General features: G+C 42.8%; 1 protein-coding gene across 1 annotated transcript in view; it reads left to right on the top strand.

The window, feature by feature from the left end:
• Positions 1 to 26,957, top strand: part of SRSF4 (serine and arginine rich splicing factor 4) — a 32,810-nt gene extending 5,853 nt beyond the window's left edge. The window contains exons 2-6 of the mRNA XM_017872703.1: positions 14,914 to 15,056; positions 15,935 to 16,047; positions 20,783 to 20,997; positions 24,514 to 24,603; positions 25,474 to 26,957. Coding sequence (XP_017728192.1) covers positions 14,914 to 15,056; positions 15,935 to 16,047; positions 20,783 to 20,997; positions 24,514 to 24,603; positions 25,474 to 26,290 — 1,378 coding nt within the window. The 3' untranslated portion in view covers positions 26,291 to 26,957. The remainder of the gene's footprint in view (positions 1 to 14,913; positions 15,057 to 15,934; positions 16,048 to 20,782; positions 20,998 to 24,513; positions 24,604 to 25,473) is intronic.
• The last annotated feature ends 310 nt before the right edge of the window (positions 26,958 to 27,267 follow it).

The raw sequence follows: 27,267 nt of genomic DNA, 5'->3' as shown, positions 1-27,267 counted from the left end.
TCTCTCTCTCTCTCCCCCTCTCTCTCCCTCTCCCCCTCTCTCCCTCTCTCCCTCTCTCCCTCTCTCCCTCCCTGTCGTTCAGACTGGAGTGCAGTCGTGCATCGCAAGTAGCTGGGAGTACAGGTGCGTGCCACCACCCCTGGCTAATGTTTGAATTAGTAGAAACAGGGTTTCACCATGTTGGCCAGGCTGATTTTGAACTCCTGACCTCAAGTGATCCGCCTTGCAAAGTGCTGGGATTACAGGCATGAGCCACTGCACCTGGCCTATTATAATTTTTTTATATGGAGAAGGACCAAGAAAAAAAAGTCCGAAGATGAAACTCTTTGCATGTGGGATTTTTTAGTTTTGTTTTTTTTTTGCATACAGGTATGGGCATGTGCACACACACACACACACTCTGTCTCCTTTTTTTCTTAATTAAAAAACCCACCATCCGGTTGCAGTGGCTCATGCCTGTAATCCCAGCACTTTGGGAGGCTGAGGCGGGCAGATCACGAGGTCAAGAGATCGAGACCATCCTGGTTAACATGGTGAAACCCCTCTCTAAAATACAAAATTAGCTGGGCATGGTGGCGCGCGCCTGTACTCCCAGCTACTGAGGAGGCTGAGGCAGGAGAATTGCTTGAACCCACGAGGTTGCAATGAGCCGATTTTGGGCCACTGCACTCCAGCCTGGTGACGGAGCGAGACTCCATCAAAAAAAAAACACTACCTCCTGCACAGTCTCTCCCTTTTCTTATGCCTCTCCCCACTCCTTTTTTTATTTTTTATTTTTCAAACTTGGAATCATACTATAAGTTATTTTATAATTTGCCTGTTTCACCCTAACAGCCTGATCCTTTTCCTTTGTCATTAAGTCTTCTCCTACAACCTGGTTTCTAATGGCTACATAGCGCTCTTTCATACATACGGTATTTAATGGACATAATTAGAACCGTGTTGCAAGGCATTTAGGTTATCTTTGTTTTTGTACTATTTTATGCATGTATAATACTGTTGAATATCTTTTATATGAATTTTTGTATACATTTCTTTTTACCTTAGGGCAGATTCCTGCAAGTAGACTTTGGGAGTCAAAGCATATACACGTTTTAATGCTTTTGCTAGCTATTCCATTACTTGGTAAACTATTTGTGTTTCCACCTGCTGTGTTTAAGAGCTCCTATTTTTCTTTTTTTTTTGAGATGGAGTCTCAATCTGTCTCCTAAGCTGCAGTGCAGTGCAGTAGCACGATCTCAGCTCACTGCAACCTCTGCTTCCCGGGTTCAAGCAATTCTCCTGCCTCAGCCTCTCAAGTAGCTGGGATTACAGACGCCTGCCACCACAGCCCGCTAATTTTTGTATTTTCAGTAGAGATGGGGTTTCACCATGTTGGCCAGGGTGTTCTCATACTCCTGACCTCAGGTGATCCACCCACCTCATCCTCCCAAAGTGCTGAAATTACAGGCTTGAGCCACCACACCTGGACAAGAGTTCCTACTTTTCTGAACAGTGCCCTTTGTTATAACTTTTTTAACTATTTTTTTCTAATTAAAATGTTTAGAATTATATATGAGGAAATCATCTGACAGTCTTTAAGGCTCGTCTATTTAGCCTATCAAGCATAACAAATCCAAGAACTTTTTGGACCAGGTGCGGTGGCTCACACCTGTAATCCCAGCACTTTGGGAAGCTGAGGTGGACAGATCACTTGAGGTCAGGAGTTTGAGACCAGCCTGGCCGGCATGGTGAAACCCTGTCTGTACTGAAAATACAAAAATTAGCTGGAGGCCGGGCGTGGTGGCTCACGCTTGTAATCCCAGCACTTTGGGAGGCCGAGGCGGGCGGATCACAAGGTCAGGAGATCGAGACCATCCTGGCTAACACGGTGAAGCCCCGTCTCTACTAAAAATACAAAAAAAATTAGCTGGGCGTGGTGGTGGGCGCCTGTAGTCCCAGCTACTCAGGAGGCTGAGGCAGGAGAATGGCATGATCCCGGGAGGCAGAGCTTGCAGTGAGCCGAGATCGCGCCACTGTACTCCAGCCAGTGGGACAGAGCGAGACTCCATCTCAAAAAAAAAAAAACTTTTTGACTCACTAGAGAATAAATGTAGGTTAATTGTAGATCATTTAGATATTATGAAAGCATAAAGTGAAAAGTATTAAGAATCTTTTTAAGACAGGTGAGGTCTTACGTGCAATTTTGTGTCACACTTTTTTTACTTAATTTGTCTCATGTACTTTTTTCTATTACATTAAAATCTTCCTTATTAATGACTTCATAAAATTCATTATATGGCCATATTATGATTTACCCAACCATTCCCCTTATATTGTCTACCTTTTTTTTTTTTTGGTCTCCTAATTCTTGCTGTTATAAGTAACCCTGTGATGGGTATTATGTGCATAAAACTTCGTTTGCATTTTTATTATCCCGTAGTATATATGGATTCTATGAAATAAAATTCATGTGTCACAGCAGGAGTGAACATATTCAAGTATCTCAGTGCATTTAACCAAATAACTTTCCAGAAAAGCTGCACCAGTTACACTTAACACCAGCAGTGTATGAGCATGCCCATGTGGCGGCCACCTCAACAGCATGGAGCACCCCTGTTGTGCTTGCTGGCGGGTCGTGGTGGCTCACGTCTGTAATCCCAGCACTTTAGGAGGCCAAGGCGGGCAGATCTGAGGTCAGAAGTTCAAGACCAGCCTGACCAACATGATGAAACCCTGTCTCTACTAAAAATACAAAAATTAGCTGGGCAATCCCAGCTACTCGGGAGGCTGAGGCAGGAGAATCACTTGAACCTGGGAGGTGGAGGTTGCAGTGTGAGATCACACAATGCACTCCAACCTGGGTGACAGTGAGACTCTGTCTCAAAAATAAAAAATAAAAAAATGTTAATTTACCGAGTGAAAATAATCAAGAAGTTTTCTTGAATGAATAGTAAAGAATGAGAAATCGGACTATGGATTAAGTAGCATGCTATCATTGTTTTATTAGTAATATAACTATTACAAATGTGATCAAATTTTTTTTTAATTAAAAGTCACTTTTTGGCTGGCGCGGTGGGCTCAAGCCTGGTCATCCCAGACCTTTGGTGAGGCGAGGACAGGTGGATCCACGAGGTCAGGAGATCGGAGACCCATTCCCGGCTACACGGTTGATGACCCGTCTCTACTAAAAAATACAAAAAAAACTAGCTGGGCGAGATGGCGGGCGGCCTGTAGTTTTCCCACTATCGGAGGCTGGCAGGAGAATGGCGTAAACCCGGGAGGCGGAGCCTTGCGGTGAGGCCGAGATTGCGCCCACGCACTCCAGCTGGGGTGACAGAGCGAGACTCCGGTCTCAAAAAAAAAAAAAAAAAAAAAGCCACTTTTGAAGTCAACTTACCCCAAAAAAGTATATTACTTTTCCCCCCGAGACATGGGGATTTAATTTTTTTCTGTCATTTTGAAAAATCAATGCCAAGAGATAATACCATATTGAGATTTTTGACCAAATGTTACTAGCATAAATTGCCCTGGTTTAAGACCTCCACTCCTTGGTTCTTGGTTCCTTCAGTTTGTGGTGTGAATAAACATCATTTGTAATTATTTGACTAAGTCATTTAAAACCCCTATTCTTCAGTTTAACATACTGTTTAGCTCCTCCCTTTCTCATTGAGGTATTGTATGAATTTAAGGGCCATGTGAAATATTTGTCCCTTCTTAAAAGATAGGCACAGGATATAGACTGGGTAATAAAATGTGGTTTGGGTTTCTAGTGTTTTTTATGCTTCCAGGTACCCAGAACCGCAAATTGTACTTTGAGCTCCTCAGAAGAAAGGTGCTCCAGGCATCTAAGAGAATACCGTTGGGGTGATACTTACAAATTTGTAAGCTAACACTGAAATCTTAAAACTTTAAAAATATTAATGCATTTGTATGATTTATTTTTCAAGTGAGTATATCAAAGCACTTTATAAACAAGTGTTGTCCATAGTTTGTACTGATGGGGAAACTGAGGCATGGGGTGATAAGGTGACTGGCCCAAGGTTACAAAATGAGTTATTGACAACTCCGGAAATAGAAGATTTTTAAAATTCACATATTAGATATATGTGGGCATTGGCATTCAAAGCTTCCCTCATGCTATTTCCTTTAGTCCTGTCCTTTGGGGACTTGCCTTCAAGGGTGAGAGGGTAGTTCAGGTTTCCTGGCTTGTTCAGCCTTTAGTCTCTGTAGAGGCTTCCAGCAAGCTGACAAGTTACTGCCAAAAGTGAGACAGATGGTATTTTTTATGATGTTGTCCTTAGTTAGAGACTTAGTGATTCTTCTCCCCAGGCTCCTCTTTGAAAAGCTGTAAGGTGGTATCAGCTTTATCGTGGTTGGCTGAGGAAGGATTTGTACAAGTAAATGTTCTCTGCCCTGTTGTCATCTGGTCTTGGAGTATCCTGAAGTTGAGGGATTAGATTATGCTCTGAATTGGTATGCCCAAAGTTTGAGGAAATGTTTTACTTTTCTGTGTGTTGAGATGAAAGTCTCCTAGGCTAAAGATTTCTGAACTGCACATAATGCCTGAAGAAACACTTGAAAGGCACTTTATTTCTCCCAGGTCCCCAGCCATGGGTTTAGGCTTTTATGCCAGAAAGGGGACCTTCATGAACAAAGACCCCCAAGACCTAGAGAGAAGAGGAAGTCTGAAAGAGGGAGGTTTGAATTCAGCCTTCAGGAAAGAAGAGGGCAGAGCAGGAGGCTCAGGCAAGGGAGTCAGGAACCACAGACCAGAAGCATGGACTTGGAAAGGTTTTCATGTAATTGAAATGAAGCTATTGATTCATCCATTTTAAAAGAATTTGAAAAATTCATTAAAATATTAGTGGCATCCACTAATTAATAAAAGCATAGGGAGTGGCATCTTTAAAACCAAAAATGAAAATGAAGAAACAGACTCCAGCCCAGGGACCAGGGGCGATTATGAGGGACATGGTGCCTCATACAGCCAAGATGATCCAAGAGGCATCATCTTTATGAAGCTTTAACACCTGGCAGCCTGCTCATTGTGTTGTTTAAGAGGTAAGTATGAACTGGTTTTGTTCGTAGCTTTTGTGTGGAATCAGGTAGTGCTGTCTGCAGAGTGTAAACCTTTATTTCATTAAGTAGGAATAACAGACACGGTAATTCTGTATTAAATTCCAAGAGTTTTATTCTAAATTGGTAATGTGACTTTCATCTCTGGAGTTTTTTCAGATCGTTTTTAATTTGTGGTTGAGTCTCCATGAACTTTTAGTGTGTCGTCAGGGAATAGTTGATTCCCCTTTTTTGAAACCTTTGAATTTCATTTACCCTTAGTGTTCAAAGTATCAGAAAATTGAAATGGATGCAGATGATTGTATCTGCCCTCCCTTTCAGGAAAGCCATGTTGACTTTAAAATATCAAAAAAGTAAGTTCAGTTATGATTGCAGGGGGTAATGATAGTTTGATCTACAAACTATTTGCAGAGTAAAAGTGAAATACCTTAGCTGACTTAGTTCATTTTTGAAAGTTTTGGATAGCTAAAACAAAGTTGGCAAATAGGCTCATAGAGCAGTTACACAGTAAGACTAAATTCATATTTGATACAGATTCCTCTCTACCTCCCATTCTGGGAGGATTTAGTTTTACTGTTTGGTGTTTAGGATAATGATTGTTCTATTTTTCTCAACCCACTATGTGAATATGTTTTCTGTTAGAGATGGGCTGTTATCTGCAGTGTGGACTCAATACCCTGGGCTTGAGTTTGGTTATTTCATCATTAGAGATTTTTTTTCAGCAGTTGGTTTACTTTATGAAAAAGGATCATGAGTTTAATTTTCCCAGTGATATATTTGTGTTCTCATTGTCAAGATAAAAGTTTCTTAATGATTTGTTATCTTTTTCTGTTTTCCTAGACTAGTATTAAAATTTTGATAGCATATGGGTTTGGTTCCACTTGTAGAGAATAAATGTTCACAACTTACTGGTGTTAGCACACATCACATGCAGAAATGGTGTTTTCTTGCCACTTACTCTTTCTCATGAGATGCTTATATTCCTGTGGGCATTTGTCTTCCACGCTACAGCACATAATTTGATGAAACATTTTCTGTGCAAGAGCTTGCGTTTCTCCAACTCTGGTTTTATAGACCACTTCTTTTCGTTGGTGTATAGAAGGCGGTTAGAACGTGGTGGTAGAATGCAGGTTTTAGGTTACCTGGATGTGAAGAATCCCAGGTCTTTGGGGTAGCTTTGGAAGTTACTCAGCTCTTCTAAGTTAGTTTCTTGATCTGTCAGATGACAGTAAACCTCAGAGTTTTGAAAATTAAATGGATATAATGTGTATAAAGCACTTAGCATAATGCTTTATACATCGTAAAATTTTCAAAAATAGGAGTAGTTATTACAAAGAAATTTGAAGAAGAGGCCTAGTGGGCTGCATGTTAATAATAGTTTGTAGTTAATGAAAATTAAATCACAGCATCTTAGATGTTTATCATCTGCATAGTACTTTCCTGGTTGCTGCTTTAATCTTTGTATAGTTGAAAGTCTGTAAACTTTCTAGTATTCTTTGATTTCTGGCCCATTTCCCCCCCTACCATTCACACTTATATTTTTTGGTTCGAGTCACCATTCCTTGCAAAACTAATTAAATACATTCCTAAACACATGATATTGCCAATATTCATTCACATCCACCATGTCTAGGTCCAAGTCTTCATCTTCTTTATGCTAGTCTAATTTTTGCTGAGCCTTAGAACCAAAGACAGACTCCGGGGGTTGATATGGGACCTCCAGAATGGGGATTGCACAGAATAATCTTATTTTTCCTCTATTCTTCTAGTCTGTTATGTTCTGAACCCACACATGTTTTCGGAAGGACCAGATGGCTGACACTGGCTAATGGGAACCAAAAGACGAGTGAAAGTAACCTGGTTGTCACATACCCCCAGCTTAGAGGTGCTTCACCCTGCCCCAAGGTCAATTTCTATTTTCTCTAGAGACTTTATCCCATTATATTAAAAACCTTTACTACAGCCTGACTTATCTGAGGTTAGAGTATCATTAAGTCAAGCAGCAGCATTTGTTGAATGAAAAAAGATTGTACACAGGACTGGGAGAGAAGCATCTGCCTTTAAAATACAGTAGAAAGCCGGGCATGGTGGCTTACGCCTGTAATTCTAGCACTTTGAGAGGCCGAGGCAGGTGGATTGCCTGAGCTCAGGAGTTCGAGACCGCCCTGGGCAACATGGTGAAATCCTGTCTCTCCTAAAAAAAAAAAAAAAGTACAAAAATTAGCCGGGCATGGTGGTGCACACCTGTAGTCCCAGCCACGCTGAAGGCTGAGGTGCAAGAATTGCTTGAGCCCAGAGTCAGAGGTTGCAGTGAGCGGAGATCGCACCGCTGCGCTCCAGCCTGGGCGACAAGGTGAGACTATGTTTAAAAAAAGAAAAGAAGTATAACCTTGTGGTTTAGAGCTGGGGTTTTTAGAGTCATGGGTCTGGGTTCAAATCTAGCTCCTCCACTCATGAGTTCCTTGACAATGAGCAAGTTGCTTAGCCTCTCCAAGCCTCAGTTTCTCATTGTAAAATGGGAATAATAATAATACATTCTTCACATTTGATATATGAATGAATGAAATATTATGGATAAATTATTTACTGTTCCAGGCACTGTGCTAAATAAGTAGCCAACAGATACTAGCCTTTGTTGTTTTTAGTGAAGAGGTCATAATCAAAAGAGAAGGTAAGCACAAAGACAAAAACAAGGCTTAAAAAGCTACAGAAACATGACTGGGTGCAGTGGCTCACTCCTGTAATCCCGGCACTTTGGGAGGCTGAGACAGCTGGATCACGAGGTCAGGAGTTCGAGACAAGCCTGACCAACATGGTGAAACCCCATCTCTACTAAAAATACAAGAATTAGCTGGGTGTGGTGGCATGTGCCTGTAATCCCAGCTATTCAGGAGGCTGACGCAGGAGAACTGCTTGAACCCGGGTGGTGGAGGTTGCAGTGAGCCGAGATCGCACCATTGCACTCCAGCCTGGGCGACAAAGTGAGACTCCTTCTCAAAGAAAACAGAAACAAAAAACATAAAATTGAATAGAAGTGCTAAAGCTAAAGAAAGTCCTAAAATAATTGGAATAGGCACATTTTTTTAGGCTTCATGAAAGATGTAATTCTCGAGCTTATGGAAGAAGATTGGTATAATTCAACTTGTGTAGTCAAGGTGTTCCAGGTTTAGAGAGTGACATAAAGATACTTAGGAGTCATTATAGGCTTCTAAACAAAAAAATGATTTAGCAGCAGACTTTTCCTGATACAATACAAAAGACAAGTTGACTAAGTAAAAATAGCTCTAACCTAGAATTATATAAATTAATCCAAATGGTAGAGACAGCCCTGAAGGCCCAGCAAATGAGAAAACTGCAGAATTTGGCAGTAGACCCAGTGGGTAACCAACCAATAAGGTATAGTCAGAAGTGATTACAAAGGTGTTGGGAGCAAATTAGATGGTCAAGGGATCTGGAAGAGAGACATCATGAGGTAGGTTTTCTTCTTTGAAGGTGGGGAAAGATCAAGTGCAGACTGAGCTGTGGCCAACGTTTGCAGACCAGGAATCCACACTAGCTCTAATCAGAGAGCCCTTGGTGTGCGGGAACTGCCAGTTTGCCGGCGTGAAAAGAGTCCCAGACTGGGTAATGGTGAGCCCTGAAGTCGCACCCCAGCTCTGCCACTCAGTGAGCACGGGTAAGTCATCCACCTCCTCCAGGTGGCCTTGATGGCCCTCCCTCCTCTGAGACTAAAGAAAGAGAGGCCACGATGCCCAGAGCAGCCTCCTTCCTGTCTCAAGAAAGGAAAGGATCTCAGGAACCCATTTCATGTGGTAGCAGCTTTTAGTTGTGGGTTGTAAACAACCCTCTGTTGCCAGGAAAATCAAATTGCAACCATAATTACTGATCCTAAGCAGTAAATGTGACATTGGTTAATTCTTCTGTGAGGGCCTGAACGCTGGTTCCCTGGAATGTTGCAGACCTTTGGAATCGGGGCAGTTACACTGTTCTCATTCACAAGCTTTTCTCTGAGTTGTCCTCTTCTGAGCACTAGAGTTGGTTGCAGAAGTGTCTTTCTACAGTTGGCCAAGCACTTTTTGCAGACAGCAAGAATTGCCATTTTTTAGTACTGTCCTATCAGTGTGTCCTAACTTTTTACCTCATAAGACCAAGTTGGCTGAAGCATAGGACATCACTGAGTGCTTTGAAAGAAAGCTGTTTGATTCCTGTTCACTGAATGCCATTTCTTTCAGGGTAGATTTGAGGGCTTTACCCTTAAAGTACAGTGCTACTGACTCTAGATTGAGGGTTCAAGCCACCCCATGGGTTAACTTCAACAGATGAAAATTTTTCCTTGGCTACAGCAACATCCCTAATCCTGACCAGCCATGGAGAGGTTCGGTTCTTACAAGGAAAATGAGTGAATGTGGGAATGGCTCACCACATTGTGAAAACAAAACTCACATCCTGCTGATGGTTGGCTGAGGACTGTCATGTCCACATACAAAGAAAAGCATGTGGCACAGTTTTAGGACAAAGGTGAGCAGAGATCCACCGTGGAAAGGGGCATATTTTCTTATAGAGAGACCATCCAAGGCATGCCCCTCGGTAAGCAGTGTTGGTGGGTGACCGCGGTCACACGCATGGAGGCTTGCTTTCCCCTGCTCCTCATACCCACTCCCTAGCAGTTTCTGGTATTGAGCACCCCCTTAGTCATGCCTTACCCAGTTAGCCATTGATCAGCCTGTTTCCAGAGCAAGTCATGGGCATCAGATTGCAGACAGGACTTTGTCTTCCTGTTCAGTGAAGATGTTTGGAAGACAAAAGTGACCCTAAGCTGTTCTGAAAAGGGTTGAGATAAATCCTCTTCAGTAGAACATGACAGAGCAAAGGGCAGACTTGATGGTGTTTGGGACCATTGGTATAGGCTGTTAGGATCAGAGAAAGCATATTTAGCAAGGATACAAACTCAGATGATAATTCTTGCCTGAAGAAGTGTGAATAACGTTTCTAAATTTGAAGTCTTAGAGTACCTTAGTTTTAAAAATATGTCATTCCAGTTCTGCCTTTTCAGAATTCTGACTGATAACCTGAGCAGTACATCAGCTGTTGAATGAGGAAGATGAGTGCATTGGCAATGGGATAAGAATGGACTAAAGTTTAGAGCAGCCCATGTAATTCAGTGTGGCTTTTGTTTGTGGTATCCAGATACCTGTCCATACTTGGTAAAAATTATGGTGCCTGCCTTTTTTAGAGGGAAAATGACAGTAACTTCCCCTCATTCTTTTGACTAGGTTTGTCAGGATAGGATGTGACCAGAGGAAAATAGTTTTGGTAAAGACAACACAGTGCTTGGGATCAGATGAATTTTGGATTTCAGATTTTTTTTTTTGGATTTGGGAATGTTTGTATTGTACTTAATGGTTGAGCATTCCTAAAACTGAAAATCCAGAATGTTCTGGTGAGCGAATTTGAGCATCTTGCTGCTCAGAAAGTTTCGGATTTTAGAGCATTTCAGATTTTGGATTTTCGAATTCAGAATACTCAACCTATTGCAGAGAAACATTGAAGAAAGGAGTTTCTTCTCTTACTTGAAGGGTGTTGTATATTGAATAGTGACGTCATGCATTTTATTCTTTCATATGCATAGGGGAGGAAGATTGAAAGTGTATTGCAGGGCTCTTTGTGTTTCTGTCAATCCATGCTGTGGAGGGGTTTTTACATTTGTCTTAGATTCTTCTGAATTCCTGCATCCTATGAATTATTGAAAGATGTTCTTTGTTTTTAATAGAGCAGAAGAGGAAGGATTTCTGCTGTTAGAATTAGAGAAATTTATCTCTTGGGTTGTTTTGTGAGGCTTACTCACAAGTCACACCAAAGATGTATGTACATATATGTACACACATGCATACATGTAATAGTATGTATACATGCATGTATGTATTTTATATTCCTTTTTACTCTGACAGAGGATTCAAAAGGAGATTCCTTTCTGAGACAGATTTGTTTCACATTACTTGCTGCAAAGCACAAAGGGAGTGTTAAGCTTGGCTTTAAAAGGCTCTAGTGTTAGTTACCAGGAAGAGCTTTACTTTGTCGAAGGCACTAATTAATTCAGGAACAGTTGAAGTGTTTAAGCTAAAATTGGGACCTATACATAAAAGGTATTTTAGACGATAAAAATTTATCCCTTTTCACTTGTTGGTGTCTGGTGGTACCATCCTAGTCCAGGCATGTCAAATTTTAGAGTTTAAATTTTTCATTTTTGAAGCCCATCACAGTGGTATGTGCCTATAATCCCAGCTACTTGGGAGGCTGAAGCCACAGGATCCCTTGATCCCAGGAGTTCAAGTCCAGCCTGGATAATATATTGAAACCCCATCTCCATTGTTAAAGGAGCACTAATTTTAACACGTAACCTGTCATACTTTTGATGTTAGTTATAGCCTTGGAGATATGCAGTAGCTCCCTCATTTCATGAATAAACTAAGACCCCAAAGAAATAAAATGATTTAAATTTGCTGTTCAAAGTTTATAGCAGAACCAAGACTAGAACCCAGGCCAGTTCTTGCTGCTTCAGTCTTAATAGTTAGGGAGTTTCAGCCCTGATGTCAAACCACAGGTTTGAATGCCAGCTCGGCAGGGTTTTTTAATGCAAGTTATTTAATACTCTGTGCCTCGGTTTTTTCATGTGTAAAACAGAAATAATAGTACCTAGTTGAAGGGTGCTATGAATATTAGCTATGATACCATTGCTTAATATAGACAGATTGTTTAGTCAGAGTTAGGTAACATTTTATTATCTAGTCTTCCTGTCTTAATTTATTTATATCTTATTCACTCTATTTATTGAATGAAATTAAGTCATTCTTCAAGTAAAGCAGATTTAGTAGAAACAACCACACTTATCTGCTCTTTGCTTTATTCTCAGAACAAGAGTCCCTATCAGGTATGGTTTGTTGTATGGGAAGATGTTTGTTTTAATCTTCCAAACCCACTCAGCAGAGAGAAGTGACAGTCAGGTGCCTGATTTGATCCTTGAACTGAACTTTGTTATGTTTCGAATAGATTTTTTTCACAGAATAGTAGCCAAAATTTTTCTGTAAAATAAATTTAATCTCAAGTCAGCTAATTTAATAAATGTTTTGGATACCCCCAAACAAGGCTTACCAAGTGACCCACTTGTTGGAAGTTTTAGAAGTAAATACTGGGGAAGGAAGGCTTGTAGGAATTTTTCTGTAACATTACCAATTGTCCCTGGAACTCGAGGAATTTGTATTGGCAAGATATGCCTTGCTTCATTCTCAGCTTGCAAAGAAAGATTCATCTGTCTTAACATTAATTTTTATTTTTAAATTATCCTGCCTCCACTGAACAGATTGTCACTGCTTTCTCTGAAAGGTCAGGATAAGTTCTGCATGTGAGCCTTGGAACAGGGTGATCTTTGAGTCTGGGAGAATGTATGACCACATAGGTCTGACAGAAGCATCACTTGCCATCAGCGGCCACTGGGCTTTCTGTTTCAGTTGACCTGCAGAGCTTAAGGATGTTGCATTCTGTGACCGCCCGCTCTGCCCAGTAGTTGTAACCCATAACTATTTTAAGGAAAACAGTTGGTGATTTTCCTGTGGTTTGTTTAATCCTCAGGATTCTGTGGTGTCCTTCTGAGATCACATTAGATCAGTCCTGGTCATTGAACAGTGCCAAGCCAGAGTGTGACTCGAAGGGAGTGGAGGCCATTCCTTCATGCCCAGGCCGAATGTCCCTCCTCCCTCTGCATGACGTCAGGCTCTCACATGCTACCAAAAGCAGTGATGCTGTGGATAGAGCAGACTTGGGACAGAGCAGTCTTGACAATTAAATTCAGGAGGGCACTTTTGTTATTGTTACTGTTTTGAATCCATCTGGAGATAAACCAAAGTAGAAAATAGTTGAGTTGTTTTTTTATTTGCCTTAAAAGAAGAATTTTCTCTGAAAATAATGTAGTTTTCCTAATGATCCATTCTATCTAGGAAAGGAAAAGCAGCTACATTATATTATCTATTATAGGTTTTTACTCACTGTTAAAGCACTTTTGTACATAGTAAGTCAGTGATTTGGAGAGGCTTTACTTGCCTTGTCTAAGATAACAGCATATTCAAAATCCTTCTTATTAAGCTGCTCAGCAATTCTAGCCTATGGAAGCGTGAAAGTATGTTTTAGAGACTTCACAGCCCATAAATTGAGCCAGGTGGCTTCTGAATTGTGTTACTGCAAGACACTTCCTGTTAAATAACTGGGTGTGTCTCTATTATATTTTTTTAATGGAGTTGACATTCAGTGCCAGGCAGACATTTCAACATAAAGAACCTCCAGCGTTGTTACCTACACATTGTAACCTAGCACATTGTCACCTTGAGAGACTTGTATGAAAGAAACTCTACAGTAAAGGAAAAATTTCGCAGTTCTGAGTTCTCACTTCATTAACATGTAACTGAGTACAGCATTACATTCTAAAGAAACTGGAGGGCTGGGCGCAGTGGCTCACGCCTGTAATCCTAGCACTTTGGGAGGCCCAGGTGGGCGAATCACCTGAGGTTTCGAGACCAGCTTGGCCAACATGACAAAACCCTGTCTCTGCTAAAAATACAAAAATTAGCCAGGCGTGGTGGCGTGCGCCTGTAATCCCAGCTAGTTGGGAGGCTGAGCCAGGAGAACCGCTTGTACTCAGGAGGTGGAGGTTGCAGTGAGCCGAGATCACGCCACTGCGCTCCAGCCTGGGCAATAGTGAGACTCCGTGTCAAAAAATAAAATAAATAAGTAAAGTGGAATCATTTTTTGTTAGCAGGCTGGGTGATCCTCTGACAAGTCCTGTAACCTGTTTGTAGTGTCAGTGTGTTTAAATGCAGAGGAACATTAGTCAGTGTGTCCCCGTGTACACACAGCCTTATTAGAGTTTAAATAAATTGCTTGTAACTTTCCTTTCTGGTTAGTTATGATCAATAAGATGGTTTTGGTTTTTAAATATAGGCAGTGGTCACAAAGCTGGACTTTTCACAGCTGTGTCAGACCAAACTAAATATTTCTTGAAAACATAATTTACAGGGCATTTGTATAATCTTGCTTATAAGTATCTTTCAAATTTTGCACTTTAGTTATATAAATTGTACTCTTTAATAGGCATTAAGAGGATGGGGGGATTCTTTTGGATATATGTTAAGCCACCAAACCTCTTGGCTGGAAAAGATATAGCAATACCATTTAAAGACGTTTGCACGAGGTGTATACAGATTTCAGAGAATTCCAGCCTATTCTAAAACTTCATGGAAATGAATTTGGAATCTCACAGGGAAGTAAATAGCTCCAGTGTTTTTTTCAGTGATAATCACATGTGACAGATGTGTTTTACGTAGAGTAACAGGAACCTTAAAAAAAGGTTTTTTTCTTTCACATGATTTAACAGTTATTACACAGTGCCTGAATGTAGGTCTAATTGTTCTCTAAGATACCACTTTTAAAGCTAAAAAAGATGAGTTTTGTGTGGTGTTTGAAAGAGTGTTATGTATCTTGTAGCATTATATATTTTGGATTCTTATACCAAGCATCCCTGTCTTTGCAGTTGCCACCAACTACCTGGGAAACATAAGAAGTGTCCTGTGTGTGTAGCCAGCCTCCTCCTAGAAAGATAGGAGTCTACTTTGAGAAGTCTCCCTACCTCTTGCAGTGCCTGTTGGCACAAAGCAAAGTGATTTCACCTAAAGTGAAGACAAAGCTGATCCTTAGTTTGCAAAATCCACCTAACCTTTGCTAAGCATGAACCTCATTGCTTTCTCTTTAATGTTAGTGAAGCTGGATGTCAAAATGGTACCAACCAGTATTTTCTTTGCTCTCTTCTAGATATGGTTTTGTGGAGTTTGATGATCTGCGTGATGCAGATGATGCTGTTTATGAACTGAACGGCAAAGACCTTTGTGGTGAGCGAGTAATTGTTGAGCATGCCCGCGGCCCACGGCGAGATGGCAGTTACGGTTCTGGACGCAGTAAGCATTCAAAGGGCATACTTGTATCAGTAGCGTGCTTTTATTATCAAATGCTAATTATTTAAAGTAATTAATTGATATTGCATTTAAATGTATTGATGTTTAAGCTATTTTATAAATTATGTGTCTTTTTTAAAAAATGTAGAATTACAAATAAGCCTTTGATAATGTTTAATTTTAATTAAATCAATGACAATTTCTTGTTTGTAATACTTTATAAATATGTTTAATGATGTGTGTTTGTGTTGTTTTTTTTCTCTGTAATGCAATTGTTTAACATAGATTTAACAAAGACCTCAATGTTTTAATTAAAAGAATCCTTTGAGGCTAAGATGACTGCCTGTTCCATTTGCTGACCTTGGGTTACCTTTCCATGCGTGGCTCTTTGAACCATTGTGGCCCTTGGCTGACCAAAAACAGGAAGCCATGTGACGACCGCAACCTTTCCCCATTAGACCTGGGTGGTGAGGATCCCAAGGGTTAGACACAGATGAGATTAAACTGAAATAGGTGCCTGAAAATCTTTTTTTTTTTCATATAAAATATTCACAAAATTTTTAATCACTGTGAGTAACACCAGTAACTGATTAGTAATTTGGTTATTTCTAAATTGTTAAATTGTTAATAGTTTTTAATTTATGCATGTTAATCTTAAATATAAATATTAATGAATATGTATACTTACAACTTTTAAATTAAATGTTATTTAGCTGATTGCTTCTTTAAAATCTATTTTAGAATTAAGGATGGGAATAGAGTTAAAACGTGCTATTGTTTGGGGTGGGGGTAAATAATATATTTAACGGGGGGTGTGTGCTGTGTCATTTTTTTTCCTTTTCCTCCACTGAAATAATCTTATTTATTTGAACCTTCCAAAGGTGGATATGGTTATAGAAGAAGTGGCCGAGATAAATATGGCCCTCCTACTCGCACAGAGTACAGACTTATTGTGGAGAATTTGTCAAGTCGGTGCAGCTGGCAAGACCTAAAGGTTTGGGCCCCATTAACCTTTTGGGGTAAGGTTGGGCAGGAGTTAAAGTTGGGAAACAGGTAAATTTGTGTAGGCCTAGGCATACCCAAAATATAATGTTATATGTGTGAAAGCCTACACAGAGCTGGAAGTAATTAAAGGTTCCGTATGAGTACAAAATATATCAGAATTATACTTCCACTGAACATTGTGGGACCATCATTCTAAGGACACATCTGTGAGTTTGTTTGGTTTTGTTTTGTTTTTTGTTTGTTTTGTTTGAGACGGAGTCTCACTGTGTTGCCCAGGCTAGAGTACAGTGGCGCCTTCTCGGCTCACTGCAACCTCTGTCTCCCGGGTTCAAGCAGTTCTCCATCTCAGCTTCCTGAGTAGCTGGGATTACTGGCACCCGCCACCACGTCTGGCTAATTTTTTTGTATTTTTAGTAGAGACGAGGTTTCACCATCTTGGCCAGACTGGTCTTGAACTCCTGACTTTGTGATCCACCCGCCTCAGGCTCCCAAAGTGCTGGGATTACAGATGGGAGCCACCGCACCCAGCCTGATTTTGTTGTGAGACAAAGTCTCACTCTATTGCCCAGGCTGGAGTACAGAGGCACGATCATGGCTCAGAGATTGGTTGTCACTGTGTTACCTAGACTGGTCTCCAACTCCTGACCTCAAGTGATCCTCCAGCCTCAGCCTCCCCAACTGGTGACATGACAGAAACTTGGCCCAAATGTGTTATATGAAATTTCCCTCTGTAAAAAATGTTTGAAACCCCGTCTCTACTTAAAAAGATACAAAAATTAGCCAGGCGTGGTGGTGGGCTGGGCACCTGTAGTCCCAGCTACTCGGGAGGCTGAGGCAGGAGAATTGCTTGAACCTGGGAGGTAGAGGTTGTAGTGAGCCAAGATCGTGCCACTGCACTACAGCCTGGCCAATAGAGCAGGACTCTGTCTCAAAAAAAAAAAAAGTTACAGGAAGATGCCATTATAGCTACCCACCAGTCAGTAAAATGGTTGAAACCACCAGTGTTTCCTGCAGCATTTGCTGTAATATGCAAATTCACATCAGCTTCAATGTGTATCCTTACTGGTGAAATTGACAGTCTGACCCATGTTCTTTCATAAGGTTTTTGATGGAATATTTGTCCTGAAAGAGTTTTGGTGTAAAAAATTAAGATTCATTGCTAATGTTGGCCATCCAGTGTAGTGATTCCAGCTTTTTTTAATTATTATTTTTTAGACAGAGTCTCTCACCCTTTCACCTAGGCTGGAGTGCAGTGGCGCCATCTCAGCTCACTGCAACCTCTGCCTGGGGTTCAAGTAGTTCTCCTACCTCAGCCTCCCAAGTAACTGGGATTACAGGCGCATGCCACCATGCCCAGCTAATTTTTGTATTTTAGTAGAGACCGGGTTTCGCCATGTTGGCCAGGCTGGTCTTGAGCTCCTGACCACAAGTGATCCACCTGCCTTGGCCTCCCAAAGTGCTGGGATTACAGGCGTGAGCTACCACACCCGGACCCATTTATTGACAACAGTGTTTTTAATCTCAATAGGGAAGAAAAACTTACTGAGCAGTATCATAATCTGAATGGTCTTAGGAGCATGCATGAAACAGGTGTTTTGTCTCCCTTCTTGCTTTTTTTGGCCATATTTAAACGTCATCTCTAGCAAAATGAGTGAGTGTATTTAGGTTCAGGAAAGAATAGTTAGGAATCCTTTACATTTGTACAGTTTTAATTTAAAGCACTTCTATTTTTCCCCCCCTTTTTAAAATTTAATCCCAGCAACCTTCAAGTAACAGATGCAGAAGAGCTGGGACCAGGACTCTTAACTCCCATTTTTTTCAGGTTCATCGTGCTTATTGTCAGCACCATAGTAGACCTTTACTGAATGTCTGCCAGCACAATTCTGCTTGCTGAAGGAATGACTCCAGTATTCTGAGAGTTAGGGATTGAACATCATGGATAGAAACTGGAAAGCTACTCTCTTCATCAGTAGAATGCTAACTTATGTGGTGTCACTAAATGTAATAGTAAATTAACTTCGTAGAATACCTCTTAATTTTTTTGTTAAAACAGAGCCTAGTTACTGTTGGGGGAAAGGCTTATGGGGTGCCTGTATAAACTGGCCATAAAAATATGGGACAATAAGTTGTGCAAAGCCACAAGAGGCTTCTTGTGGGAGGAGGAAAGCCTTATCGCCATTATGTTCCCATGCTCTGAGCAAGACTTGCTCTCTTACCCATAAATACTGTGTTCAAGGAGAAAGACACTCCTTTGAAGCATTGGAATGTGGCCAGACATGCAGCCTCCTAGTTAAGCCCGCTCCCACCTGTGGGGAAAAGAGAGGTCGGCTTGTTAGTGTGTTTATATAGAAAGAAGTAAATTTAAGAGACTCCATTTGGCTCTGTATTTGAGATGCTGTTAATCTGTGACTCTACCCCCATCCTGTCCTTGCTAGAGACATCGCTGTGGTGAATTAAGGTTTAAAGGATTTTGGGCTGTAAGGAATGTGCTTTGTTAAACAAATGCCTAAAGGCTGCTGGTGGTTAAAGGCCATCNTAAGGAATGTGCTTTGTTAGGCAAATGCTTAAAGCCTGCTTGTGGTTGAAGGTCAGTACCATTCTCTTAAATCTCAGTAAAAGAAAAACATCTGTCTCCTGCCCGTCCCTGGGCAAATGGAACATCTCCGTGTATCTGTATGTCTTACTGCTGATTTACTCCCTTATCTTTTGAGCAATAAATACTGAGGGAACTCAGGGGCTGGTGCCGGTGTGGGTCCTCTGTAAGCACAGCACCGGTCCCCTAGGCCCCGCTTTTCTTTCTCTATACTTTGTCTCTGTGTATTATTCTTTTTCTCAAGTCTCTCGTTCCACCTAACGAGAAGCACCCACAGGTGTGGAGGGGCAGGCCACCCCTTCACCACCAGCAACTCTGATAAGTTAAAGATATGCTGTTTGAGCACAAAGGAGATTCATTTAAACCACCGCTGCTATAGATTATGCGTATGACACACTGCCTGCCTCCCTTTCACCGTTTTGCCCTAAACATCGGCTTCTTAGATCTAAGTGATTGTACTCAATAAATAGTGTGGAGACCAGAACTCTGAGCCTTTTGCAGCCTTCATTTTGCAGTTGGCCACCTGGCCCCCACTCTTTATGCAGTCTTAACCTCTCTCTTCTCATTCCTTCATTGCCACCAGACTTTGGATGTCCTATAGGTGGTATTGAGGCTGGTCCCCCACAGTTACCACCCTTGGTTGGCTCTACACGTCTGTACCTTCAGAGAGTTCCATTCTCAGGAAACGAGAGTAACAGATAATTGAGCAGATCTCCTAGCTCTCAAGCTGGCCAGCCTAGATAGAATCCTGGCTCTGCCACTAAGGTCACTTACGTAACCCTTAGCAAGTTACTTACGTCTTACGTCTCATAGTCCTCAACTATAAAATGGAGTTCATATTAATTTCTACTCAAGGTTATTGAGATAATTTAGTGAATTTTATATATAAAAAGCCTAGAATAGTTTCTGGCACAATGTATGTTAGCTATTTATCAAGGAAATACGAAAAGAAAACAAATTAGGGGATATTAGTAGTTTAAAAAATAAATTATTATTTTTTTTTTTTTGAGATGAAGTCTTGCTCTGTCGCCTGGGCTAGAGTGCAGTGGCATGATCTTGCTCACTGCAACTTCCACCTCCTGGGTTCAAGCGATTCTCCTGCCTCCGCCTCCCAAGTAGCTGGGATTACAAGCACCTGCCACCACGCCTGGTTGATTTTTGTATTTTTAGTAGAGACAGGGTTTCACCAAGTTGCCAGGCTGGTCTTGAACTCCTGACCTCAGGGCTATGCCCACCTTGGCCTCCCAAAGTGCTGGGATTACAGGTGTGAGCCACTGTGCCCGTCCTTATTTTTTTGTTTTGAGGCAGTGTCTTGCTCTTTACCCCAGGTTGTAGTGCAGTGGCACGATCACGGCTCACTGCAGCTTCAACCTGCCTGGGTTCAGATGATCCTTCTACCTCAGCCTACTGGGTAGCTGGGACTACAGGCGTGTGCCACCACACCTGACTAATTTTTTAAATTTTTATAGAGATGGGGTCTTCCGTGTTGCCAAGGGTGGTCTCGAATTCCTGGAATCAAGCAACCCTTCTGCCTCAGCCTGTCAAAGTGCTGGGATTACAGGCATGAGCCACCACATTTAGCCCCAAAACTTTATTTAAAGGAATAATTTAATGTGTATTTACTGTCTCTCCCACCCACCTAATATGGCTGGTGCTTTAAAGAACCTCAGTACAGCTGGGCGCGGTGGCTCAAGCCTGTAATCCCAGCACTTTGGGAGGCCGAGACGGGCGGATCACAAGGTCAGGAGATCGAGACCATCCTGGCTAACACTGTGAAACCCCGTCTCTACTAAAAAATACAAAAAAAAACTAGCCGGGTGAGGAGGCGGGCGCCTGTAGTCCCAGCTACTCGGGAGGCTGAGGCAGGAGAATGGCGTGAACCCGGGAGGCGGAGCTTGCAGTGAGCTGAGATCCGGCCACTGCACTCCAGCCCGGGTGACAGAGTGAGACTCCGTCTCAAAAAAAAAAAGAAAAAGAACCTCAGTACATGATTGGTGGGTAGATGAATATATTTAAGAGTAAACTTTATTCTGTGGAACGCTGGCATTTCTTAAGAAAAGAAAAGTTCACTCAGATCATTGCATTCGATATTTTAGCAAAACATAATATAGTCACGCTTTTTTTTCTTCAGGATTATATGCGTCAGGCAGGAGAAGTGACTTATGCAGATGCTCACAAGGGACGCAAAAATGAAGGGGTGATTGAATTTGTATCTTATTCTGATATGAAAAGAGCTTTGGAGAAGTTGGATGGAACTGAAGTCAATGGCAGAAAAATCAGATTAGTTGAAGATAAGCCAGGTTCCAGACGACGCCGGTCCTACTCCAGAAGCCGGAGTCATTCAAGGTACTGTTGATGTCTTTTGTGTATTGGAGCTCACCATAAATTCATTATTGAGCACATAGATAATTTATTTACATTTTCCTGTTGAGTTCTTAATAACATGATTCCATCTGGTTCAATAACTTAGAATTTTGAACTGAACATTTATTTGTAAAACTCTTGAACTCTTAGGTCATGAGTACAAATAGAAGTAAAGTCCCTTCTCTCAGAAATCAGAGGCCTTGCCGGGCGTGGTGGCTCACACCTGTAATCCCAGCACTTTGGGAGGCCAAGGTGGGTGGATCACCTGATGTCAGAAGTTCGAGACCAGCCTCAACATGGAGAAACCCCGTCTCTACTAAAAAATACAAAAAAATTAGCCAGGCGTGGTGTTGCACGCCTGTATTCCCAGCTACTTGGGAGGCTGAGGCAGGAGAATTGCTTGAACCTGGGAGGCAGAGGTTGCAGTGAGCCGAGATCGCGCCATTGCACTCCAGCCTGGGCAACAAGAGCGAAACCCCGTCTCAAAAAAAAAAAAAAAAACAAAAAGGGAAATCAGAGGCCTCCTTTCACATTTCTTGGCATCCCTAGATCCTACTACCTTGGTTGAGGGCACACATGGAAACTTTGTCTTATTTAGCACCTGAACAGGCCAGGCACTGGGCTAAGCATTGGAAAGGCATTATAAAGAAGACAAATGGCCAGACGCAGTGGCTCACGCCTGTAATCCCAGCACTTTGGGAGGCCAAGGCGAGTGGATCACCTGAGGTCAGGAGTTCAAGACCAGTCTGGCCAACGTGGTGAAACTCCATCTATACTAAAAATACAAAAGTAAAAAAAGAATTAGGCGTGGTGGCACACGCCTGTGGTCCCAGCTACTAGGGAGGCTGAGGCAGGAGAATCGCTCAAACCCGAATCCAGGAGGCAAGGGTTGCAGTGAACAGAGATCATGCCACTGCACTCCAGCCTGGGCGACAGAGAGAGACTCCGTCTCAAAAAAAAAAAAAAAAAAAAAAAAAAAAAAAAAAATATGGTCCTTGCCCCCCTGAAACTCAGTCTAATGTAGAAGATGCGTATTGAATAAACCATGCCATTGTGACAAGGACATGCACACAGCACAATTAGTCTGAAACAGCTGCCCTAAAGACATGCTATAGAACGGAGCCCTGATGGATAAGACAGAGATGGTGAGCAGAAGACAATGCTTTTTTTTTTCTTTGAGACGGAGTTTCTTTCACTCTGTCTCCCAGCCTGGAGTGCAGTGGTACGATCTCGGCTCACTGCAGCTTCCACCTCCCAGGTTCAAGTGATTCTCCTGTCTCAGCCTCCTGAGTAGCTGGGATCACAGGTGCACACCACCAGGCCTGGCTAATTTTTGTAATTTTAGTAGAGACAGGGTTTCACCATCTTGGGCAGGCTGGTCTCGAACTCCTGACCTCAGGTGATCCACCCACCTCAGCCTCCCAAAGTGTTGGGATTACAGGCGTGAGCCACCACGCCCGGTGAGAAAATGCCTGTCTAATGCCTGTCTATCTAGCAGAGAAAAGGGTGTTTCTGAAAGCCTGGGGGCAAGAGAAAGTTTTCCAGAGTAGAGAAGCTAATATAGAGAGGTAATGGGAAGAGTGGCTTGAGATAAGGCAGAAAAGGACCAGATACACTGACCATTAGGCCAGAGCAAGAATGGAAGAGTAGTAGGAAGTCATTAGAGACTTTTCAGGTTTTGTTGTTTAGTTCTTTTGACTTTTTATTATGGAAAATTTGAAATTTATATGTGAAGCATCGGAGAACTCTGAATTGCACCTCCCACTCCTCCAGCTTCAGTAGTTTTTATTTTGCCAGTCTTGTTTCACATCACCCCCTCCTGCTGCATTGTTTTAAGGCAAGTCTAGACATCCTATCATTCTACCTGCAACTGCAGTCAGTTGTAGAAATTATGATACTTTGCCCCTAAATCCTTCAGCATGTGTCTCCAAAAATGAGGAAAACCACAGTTCTGTTTTTTTACCTAAGAACATTAATAGTAATTCCATCAAATTACTAAATTTCCAGGCCATATTCATGTTTCCTCAGTTACTCCATGGATCTCTTTATAGTTGGGTTTTTTCTTAATCAGAATCTAATCCAGTCATGTAGTACAAGGGGTTTTTAGTAGTAAAACCTCATGTAGTCACGCTTTTAGTCTAGAGCAATTCCCTTCATTACATTAATTTTGCTTAGGTTGGGTTTGTTTGTTTGAGACAGGGACTCTTGCTCTGTCGTCCAGGCTGGAGTGCAGTGGCGCCATCTCAGCTCATTGCAACCTCTGCGTCCCAAGTGTAAGCTATCCTCCTGCCTCAGCCCCCCAAGTAGCTAGGATTACAGGCGTGAGCCACCACGCCTGGCTTATTTTTCTTAGTTTTTTAATAGTATCTCACATTCTGTATTTATCTGTTTCTTCTTGGTATTATTGAACTTGTATCTTATCCCCTGAACTTCCTGTATACTGGAAGTTAGGTCTGGAGAGGTGTGATTGAAATGCAGGTTCAACATTTTTAGCAAGAATACTTCATAGGTGATGGTGCCTGGGCAGCTTTGAAAGCTTCCCTCTTTCTGTCATAATGAGATGGTCTAGGCCTATCTGTGTGCACTTCCTGCTTTTATGCCTGGAATCAGTCATTTTCCCAAGGAGTCCTGGTTGGTAGAAAATAAGAACCTACAGTCTGGATGCATTTAAAAAATGTTGTAAAGCTTGGATTGTCGGTCTCTTTAAAATAGCTCTCGTCACAGTGAGATGAATAGATCCTGAAGGGGAAAAGTATATGCAGAAAGGCTGGTTGTTGAACAAGGGGAGACATGATGGTGGCTTGCCCAGGGAGGCAGCAGCAGAGGTGGAAAGACTGAAGATCAGGAGGCATGATCATGGGTGTGTAAGGGGATAGGGGAAAGACGAGGGAGTCGAGGATTGCTGTGATTTCTGTTACGAGGAACCGTATGAATAACAGTGGCATCAGTGCACATAAGGAGCTCAGCAAAAGGAGCAGGTATCAGGGGCAGTTAGAATTTTAGGAGCTGGTAAGAGTTTCAGGTGAACCATCCAGATGGAAGGTTTGCAGGTGACTTCATCTGTGAACCTAGAACCCAGGAGAGAGTTTGTGCCTGGACACAGCCAGTGCTGTACATATTGAAAAAATATCTTGGCCGGGCGCAGTGGCTCATGCCTGTAATCCCAGCACTTTGGGAAGCCGAGGCAGGTGGATCACCTGAGGTTGGGAGTTCAAGACCAGCCTGACCAACATAGAGAAACCCCGTCTCTACTAAATACAGAATTAGCCGGGCATGGTGGCAGACGCCTGTAATCCCAGCTACTCGGGTTTCTGAGGCAGGAGAATCACTTAAACTCGGGAGATGGACGTTGTGGTGAGCTGAGATTGCGCCGTTGCACTCCAGCCTGGGCAACAGGAATGAAACTCCGTCTAAAAATATATATATATATATGTCTTGATTGATGCTTATCAGCTAGACTCTTGTCAGCAAGTGTTAAAAAATATTTTCTCCCCCTAGGTCTCGCTCTCGAAGCAGACATTCCCGTAAGAGCAGAAGCCGAAGTGGGAGCAGCAAAAGCAGTCATTCTAAGAGTAGATCCCGGTCCAGGTATGTCTTCCATGGTATAAGTGGAGGTGGTCAGCAGGTAATGTCTGTACCCTGTCTCACTTTTTTTTCTTTTTTTCTCAAAGAGACGGGGTTGGTCTCTTGTCACCCAAGCTGGAGTCCAGTGGTACAATCATGGCTCACTGCAACCTCACCCCACTGGGCTCAAGCAAACTTCCATCTCAACCTCCCAAGTAGTTGGAACTACAGGCACATACCACCACACTCAGCTAATTTTTTAAATTTTGTAGGGACGGGGTCTCACTGTGTTGCCCAGGCTGATCTTAAACTCATGACCTCAAATAGTCCTCCCAGACTACTGCGATTACAGACATGAGCCACTGTGCACAGCCTCGCTTAGATTTCAATCATGTGACCAGTCTTCCTTCACCTCTGCTTTTCCAACTCCCCCCCAGCCCCCAAGACAGAGTCTCGCTCTGTCACCCAGGCTGGAGTGCAGTGGTGCGATCTCTGCTCACTGCAACCTCTGCCTCCCGGGTTCAAGCGATTCTCCTGCCTCAGCCTCCTGAGTAGCTCGGATTACAGGCGTGCGCCACCACGGCCCGCTAATGTTTGGTATTTTTTAGTAGAGACAGGGTTTCACCATGTTGGCCAGGCTGGTCTTGAACTCCTGACCTCGCGATCTGCCTACCTTGGCCTCCCAAAATGCTGGGATTACAGGCGCGAGCCACCGCACCTGGCCAGTTTTTCCAGCTTCTGATTGGCATTGTGGGGGTTCAGAAAGCAATCCTCAGCCAGTGCCAGCCATGCCTTATATTGGGGGGTGTAACTCCACATGTATGCCCTTTGATCTTTTTATCTCCTGGTTAGCATGAAGTCACATGTGACAAACAATATCCCATGTCTCCTCAGGTCGGGCTCCCGCTCCCGGAGCAAGAGCCGGAGCCGGAGCCAGAGTCGGAGCCGGAGCAAGAAGGAGAAAAGCAGGAGCCCCAGCAAAGACAAGAGCCGCAGCCGCAGCCGTAGCGCTGGCAAGAGCCGCAGCAAGAGCAAAGACCAAGCTGAAGAGAAGATCCAAAACAATGACAATGCCGGGAAACCCAAGAGCCGGAGTCCTAGCCGGCATAAAAGTAAGAGCAAAAGTCGGAGCAGGAGTCAGGAGAGGAGAGTGGAGGAGGAGAAGCGAGGGAGTGTGAGCAGGGGCAGGAGCCAGGAGAAGAGCCTCCGCCAGAGTCGGAGCCGGAGCCGGAGCAAAGGGGGCAGCAGGAGCCGGAGCAGGAGCCGCAGCAAGAGCAAGGACAAGAGGAAGGGCAGGAAGAGAAGCAGGGAGGAAAGCCGTAGTCGCAGCCGCAGCCGCAGCAAGAGTGAGAGGAGCAGAAAGCGAGGCAGCAAGCGAGACAGCAAGGCGGGCAGCAGCAAGAAGAAGAAGAAGGAAGACACTGACCGCTCCCAGTCCAGATCTCCATCCCGCTCCATGTCAAAGGAGCGGGAACATGCCAAGTCTGAATCCAGCCAGAGGGAAGGTCGAGGGGAGAGTGAGAATGCTGGCACCAATCAGGAGACCCGGTCCAGGTCGAGATCCAATTCCAAATCGAAACCAAACCTTCCATCAGAATCACGCTCCAGATCAAAGTCAGCTTCGAAAACCCGATCTCGGTCCAAGTCTAGATCCAGGTCTGCTTCCAGATCACCCTCCCGATCTAGATCTAGGTCCCACTCAAGGTCCTAACTGGCTACGGCCACAGCTGGAACTACCCGAGAAATCTTTTGTACATGTTTGGTAGCCGTAGCACAAGTGATTGGAGTAGAACATGTCACTGCTGTACATTTTTAACTCCCCTAATGGTGTGTCTATAATTGTTAAATCTAAGTGCTTCCTCTCAGTAAAGCCTCCTGGCGCCAGGCCTTCCTGCTCGACTGAAAAAAATTTTCTCTTTGAAAATTCCCTTTTACTCATGGCCCACGGTAGAAGATCCAAAACGCCTTGGCTTTCAGGCCTGGCCTTTCCTACAGGGAGCTCAGTAACCTGGACGGCTCTAAGGCTGGAATGACCACGTAGGTAGGTATGGTGAGTTCAACCATTTTTGCTCTTGAATTGATGCCCTTCGATGTATGCCATTTAGTGAAAGTGCTAAGTCTTAAGTTTCCTACCACTTTGGTTTCATATTTTTGGACTTAACAAAGTTGTGAATAGCACAGTCGAGGAAAATTGATACCTGCAGTAACCCATAGGAAATAAACTGTAGAGTTCCATATTCTGGTATTGTGATTATATTGTTTTATATTAAAAAAGAAAAGAAAAGAATTTTTTTTAATTTTATTTTTCCCCGTCTTGCAAAGTATAGTGACCCCTGTTTCCATTAAATTTGAATAAAGACTATTTTTGCTTGACAAAATTTCATGGTGCTTGAATTGAAGTTGTACTTTCTATCTTAATGTCTTTTCTTAGCATAAAAAGTTCATGTGTAGGCCAGGGGCGGTGGCTCACGCCTGTAATCCCAACACTTTGGGGGACCGAGGCGGATGGATCACAGGGTCGGGAGTTCAAGACCGGCCTGACCAACATGGTGAAACCCCATCTCTGCTAAAAATACAAAAATTGGCTGGGCGTGGTGGCACACGCCGATAATCCCAGCTACTCGGGAGGCGGAGGCAGGAGGGTCACTTGAACCCGGGAAGTGGAGGTTGCAGTGAGCTGACATCATG

This window comes from Rhinopithecus bieti, unplaced genomic scaffold (genome assembly GCF_001698545.2).
Source record: "Rhinopithecus bieti isolate Rb0 unplaced genomic scaffold, ASM169854v2 scaffold_7649, whole genome shotgun sequence".
NCBI classification, from domain to species: domain Eukaryota; kingdom Metazoa; phylum Chordata; class Mammalia; order Primates; family Cercopithecidae; genus Rhinopithecus; species Rhinopithecus bieti.
The sequence above is the reverse complement of the archived record's forward strand: the minus strand, read 5'-3'. Positions and strand labels throughout refer to the sequence as shown.